The 5,269-nt window shown below is 35.0% G+C and overlaps 1 protein-coding gene across 1 annotated transcript; it reads left to right on the top strand.

Annotated features, from left to right (window-relative positions):
* The first annotated feature begins 3,637 nt into the window (after positions 1-3,637).
* On the top strand, positions 3,638-4,652 carry LOC124358047 (RWD domain-containing protein 2A). The gene has a single exon (XM_046810328.1). It carries the CDS (start codon positions 3,918-3,920, stop codon positions 4,635-4,637), a length of 720 nt encoding a protein of 239 aa, XP_046666284.1. The 5' UTR covers positions 3,638-3,917; the 3' UTR covers positions 4,638-4,652.
* Positions 4,653-5,269: the final 617 nt, after the last annotated feature.

Raw genomic sequence — 5,269 nt, forward strand, 5'->3', positions numbered from 1 at the left:
TACCTTGCTGACAGGAAGACTGTTATTTGTTATGATATTTTTGACGAGGTTCCGTTTACTTTCAGTAAAGCGATAGAGAACGGTTTCGATTACTCAAAGGATATCAGTATAAAGTTAATCGTAATGATAATATTAAAGAGCAAGGACAATGGCTACATGTAACTGTGACGGAAAATTAAACTGTTCGGTATGACGTCTAATACATATTTATTTACAACACAACTCAACTGAAGTTAACAGACATAAGCTGTTTTATTTTACCAATTTTTCAACTCAGCACACCGTCACACAACCCCCCGAAAAATAGTCAAATAAAAAAGTGTCTTGCGGAACAAAGAGTGTTCTAAATTTATTTTCTCAATCTGCTAATTTCATTCCGGCCAACCCACCCTTTGTATTTACCGACTTAGTAGTCACTTCCGAACCAATTCCATCCCGGACTTGGGTAGCCTAGATAGAAGACGAACGTTTTAATTTCATCGCTCTGTCTATGCAATAGAAAGGCAGTAGTTACTATATCGCTATTTTGATGACATTATAATCATCTCATTATTCTATGTTCTGAAGTCAACATTCTTTATTCTATGCTATATCCTCAGCTGGATTATAGTGGCGTCTGCTAAACATCAAGTTTAGTAACAAAACAACCACAGCCACTTACCCAGCATACGACGCTTACGAAGTGTAGTAGAAAAACGTGATAGCCTACTTGATACCAAGTGATTGGTAATATTTTGATGTGGGACGAATCGAAACGTGTTTGTTTCATAATCCAGGTAGGCTAAAGTCTGAGCACCTTGTTTAATAAATATTACTAAGACCATTTCCACCTTCATTGTCAAATCAAGGAATAATATGTTATGTTTCTTCTCTCATGAAATAAATCTGATGTTTATGTACTGATTCGTTCTTAACACCTTAACCGAAACATATTTCGGTAACGTATACCGAAACACCGGTCCTAGAGACCGGTAACCACTATTTTGATTCAACGACGTATATTTACGGCAAAATATTAATAAAAAGTATGAGAATGGTTTAAGAAATTAATGTAGACATGTTCTCACAAAGATAATTTATTTTTTACATTAACTTTCAAACGATATATACAGTAAATTCTTGAAATATTTTAGTAAGATACAATAAGCACTAAACCACTTTTCAAAATACGTTAAATATTACCAGGAACGTAATTTGTAGTACTGATACTTTCTTTTTTACAGAATTATTAAACATAAGGTATTAAACAAAAATTATTGTAATATTAGTAATAAAAGTTGTAAAAAATGTAATTATTACATTTTGTATACAAAATTTTAAAAAAGTAGAAAACATAGATAACTATTTACAAAACTATAAAAAATATACTTGAAATATTCATAAAAATAAAATTGTATACAATATAAAAGCATTAGAGAAACAATAAAAGTATTGTATAGACCTTTTCATTTCTGATGTCAGTTCCTTCAATCACTGTGGTCTCTTTACGCACAGTCAATGGCACACTCATTGCACACTTTGCGGCTACATTCCAAACATATAGGAATGTCACATCTAATACACTTGTATTGAGTTTTTCTCTCCTTTGCTGAGGGGCACTTTCCACAGGTTTTTCTTTTTTCCATTTTATCAGAAGGCACACCTGCAACTGCTTCTTCTCTTTGGCCCAGGGCAAAGTTGATTGAGCTTCTCACAATCACGAGGAAGGTTTGGTGTACACAGACGTCTTCTCAGATAAGGCTCTGTAAGATCCTTGGCCAAACTTTTGGTGAACTGAAATCTTGTGGTTGAAGGGGTATCTTTGTAGCATAAATACAATATACAAGCATTTTATGCTAGCAATGCTAAGGAGGCGGTTAAAAAACAGCCAGAGGCCAGCGCCTTGTTCTTCGCCCAGTAGTTGTAGATGGCACATTTCATGTCTAAAATGTCGAATCCACATTTTGTTTTATTGTAAAAACCGTATAATCTCTGGTTTTGCACTTCGTTCATCCGTAAAAATGGCATGGTGCATAGTAGAGATGAGGACTTACAGCTCTGTTCTTTTTTGGAACGTATGAAACCAAAGTTCTCGTGCCATTGAATCCATAGCGAGATGTCCCGACCTTTCTTTCCTTGTCCTGAAGAAAAACTCTTGGGGAATATCTTTTTTATCTTTTCTCATTGTCCCAACGTATGTGAGACCAACTTTTTCGAGTTCTTCTGTTACTTCTAGGCTAGAAAACCAATTGTCAGCTGTTACATTGCGGTTGGTTTCTTTGTATTGGTTTCGTCAGTCCTTATAACAGATTGGGTTGGTTTGCTTTTTTTCTGGTCTTCTTGAGATAAACCTTGACCATCACTTCCTTTGCCGGTATAAATAATATAGGCATTGTGGAGATAAGATGTCTTCGCATCTGTCAGACACATAATTTTTATGCCATATTTGTGTGGTTTCTGGAGGCATGTACATTCGAAAACCCACACCTGCCTCTGAACGGTACCAACATTTCATCTATAGTTACATGTTCAGATAAGCAATACAAGTTTTTGAGAGTTTTCAATGAATTTATTGAAAACCTCACTAATAGCAGCTGCTTCATCAGATGATTTCTTTGATTGCGAGTTCTCTTATCGTCAAATCGCAAAGCAGATAGCAGTATCTCGTATCTCTTTACGGACATGGTGGCGTTGAAATACGGTCTGTTAGCAGCGTCTTTTTTGAAACACAGAGGTTAATTGTTTCGTTATTTGATTTTAAAACTGAGGACAAAAGCAGTAATCCTATTAAAGCATTGATTTCAATTGCATCAGTATCCTTATAATTATATTTATTTGTTGTTTGGCTCAAGCCAGATCTTACAATCTTCAACTTAGTGTTTGTATGTTGAACAATAGTATTGACTATTGTTTCATCAATCAATGAGTTCCATATGGCCAACTTCTCTGGGTTATTTACCCAATCTTCTTGCTGGAAGTCTCAAACCAGGTAAAACCACCAGTAATTATATTACGAGCTGGTGTTCGCACTCTTGTATTTTGCCTCTGGCTCTAATGTACGCCAAGGATATGCCGGTCCTAGTTCACGTTTTCTAAGGCGGCCAAATACATATTCTGGCATATCTGTATCTACTAAATTATTTGGAGTATCATCAGACTCACCCTCCAACTGACGATCTTCGTCCTCACCAACACTGTTTTTCATCATCCTCTGATGTTGAGCTGTAATTGCTGGAACAGGAAGGATTTCTGACTTCACATTCAGGCTCTCTCCAATCTGGATCCGCATCCGAATCATCAAAAAAGTCACTCTCTTCAGAGTCATCATCACTTATGTCACTGGCTAACATCTCCGTAACTCGATTAGCAAAGTCCCTAGCTCGCACTGAAACTTTTTCTACTTGAACCAGGTTCTTCCATTATTAATGTCTACAAATAAATAAAGTAATAAAAAAACTGGAAGTTGAAACACTACTATATTCGTTTTAGTCACTGAGAAAACGCAAAGCGAAACACCCGGTACAGGAGACCTCAACAAACTTTCACTAACTGAAACATCCGGTACGTCAGACCGGCAGAGTTTAAAAAATCGATAAGTAACGGTAAAAGGCCTCGTGTAAAACTGAACAAAAACCTGGTTGTTTGGGCGGAGCGGTGGGAGGGGGGAAGCTACTGGGACCGTCGAATAGATCTGATAAGCAGTATTGCCAACAAGTAGAAAGAAATTTCCCAATTGGTACCTGAGACCGGTGTTTCGGTTAAGGTGTTAATATACTAAAATTCGAAAATGAAAACATATTCATCCATTACCATATGTTTCAATTTTCACATGTTGATTCAGTACACTAATAACTGAAGTTGTGATTTACAAACTAATTGAGAAATATAAACAAATACATTTAATATCAAGCTTAAAGCTATATTTTCCATTCTTTAGTATGTCTTCAACATGGGATGATGGTGGTTTTTTGGATTTCAAAGAGTTGGAAGATCAAATAGCACAATTTGTCGATAAAAGTGAATTAGAAGAAATGCTACGTATACAGTTGGAAGAAGTAGAAATGTTACAGTCAATGTTTTCTAATCCAGGAGAATTTGAAATATACGATCGCAGTGTCATTATTGATATAAATGATTTTGTTAAAGGAAAGTGCAATGTATTGCCTCCACGATTTGACTTCACAATAAATTTAGTCCTTGATGAGAAGAAACTTGAAGTCTGTGTCAATTTGCCTCTTGACTATCCTGCTGATGAACCAGATATATTTGTTCGAAACGATTCTTTAACAAGAACTCAACAACATGCTTTAAATAGTGATCTCGCAAAATATATTAGTTCACTAAACAAAGGAGAGATCTGTATATATCCAGCAATCGCGTGGCTTCAAGAAAATGCTATGTCATATTTTATATCTCCAGGTAAAAGTTCAAAATTAAACACTACCTCGAGAATTACAGATGTAAATAAACAGTTTTCGAGGTATTGGATTTATTCTCATCATATTTATAGTAAAATCAAAAGACGATGCATTATGGATTTATCTCAAGAGTATAATGTGACAGGATTCTGTTTACCCGGAAAACCAGGGATCATTTGTGTCGAAGGCTGGGAGTCCGACTGCAGTGACTGGTGGCAAAGAGTAAGTAACCTAACATAACCTCAATTCTGTAACTTATTAATTTAGTGATTTTTTTACATTAATACGCCTCTTTTTGATCGGGTTTTGATACAACTTTTATTATTTTGGAACTGAATTGAATGGTTATTAGGGTAGGGTACGATAAGCGGACCCGGTTTTTTATATCGAAATTGGCAAACGATATTACTTTATCATAACCATCGATATATTCGATACTGATTAATTATTTTGAACTATTAACAAATAATCTATATCAACAGCTGTAAACACTCTAAAATAATACACATAGGATAATATTTCAATTTTACATAAGTAATTCTGATTATTAAAAATGGCAGTCAATCTTAGAAAACTTCACGACGTTGTTTTTTCGTGGCTTTGACATGTTGGACTCATACCGAAAAACCCATTATGTGAAATTTGTGGGAAAGAAACAACTGTAACTGTGAGAGGAGTAAGTGTGGTCGTCTTCAGTTTTCCTAATTTTGGTTATAATAGTTTGTTTGATCACTGTAAATATTAAATTCATATTTTAATTTAAAACATGTGATTGTTATTGAGGACTATAGGTACTTTTATATCGATTGATAGTCTAGGATTTGAGATGCGAATATTAGGTATTGATGACAATATTCTTCAATATAACCATT

This window comes from Homalodisca vitripennis, chromosome 3 (assembly GCF_021130785.1).
Source record: "Homalodisca vitripennis isolate AUS2020 chromosome 3, UT_GWSS_2.1, whole genome shotgun sequence".
In the NCBI taxonomy this organism is placed as follows: domain Eukaryota; kingdom Metazoa; phylum Arthropoda; class Insecta; order Hemiptera; family Cicadellidae; genus Homalodisca; species Homalodisca vitripennis.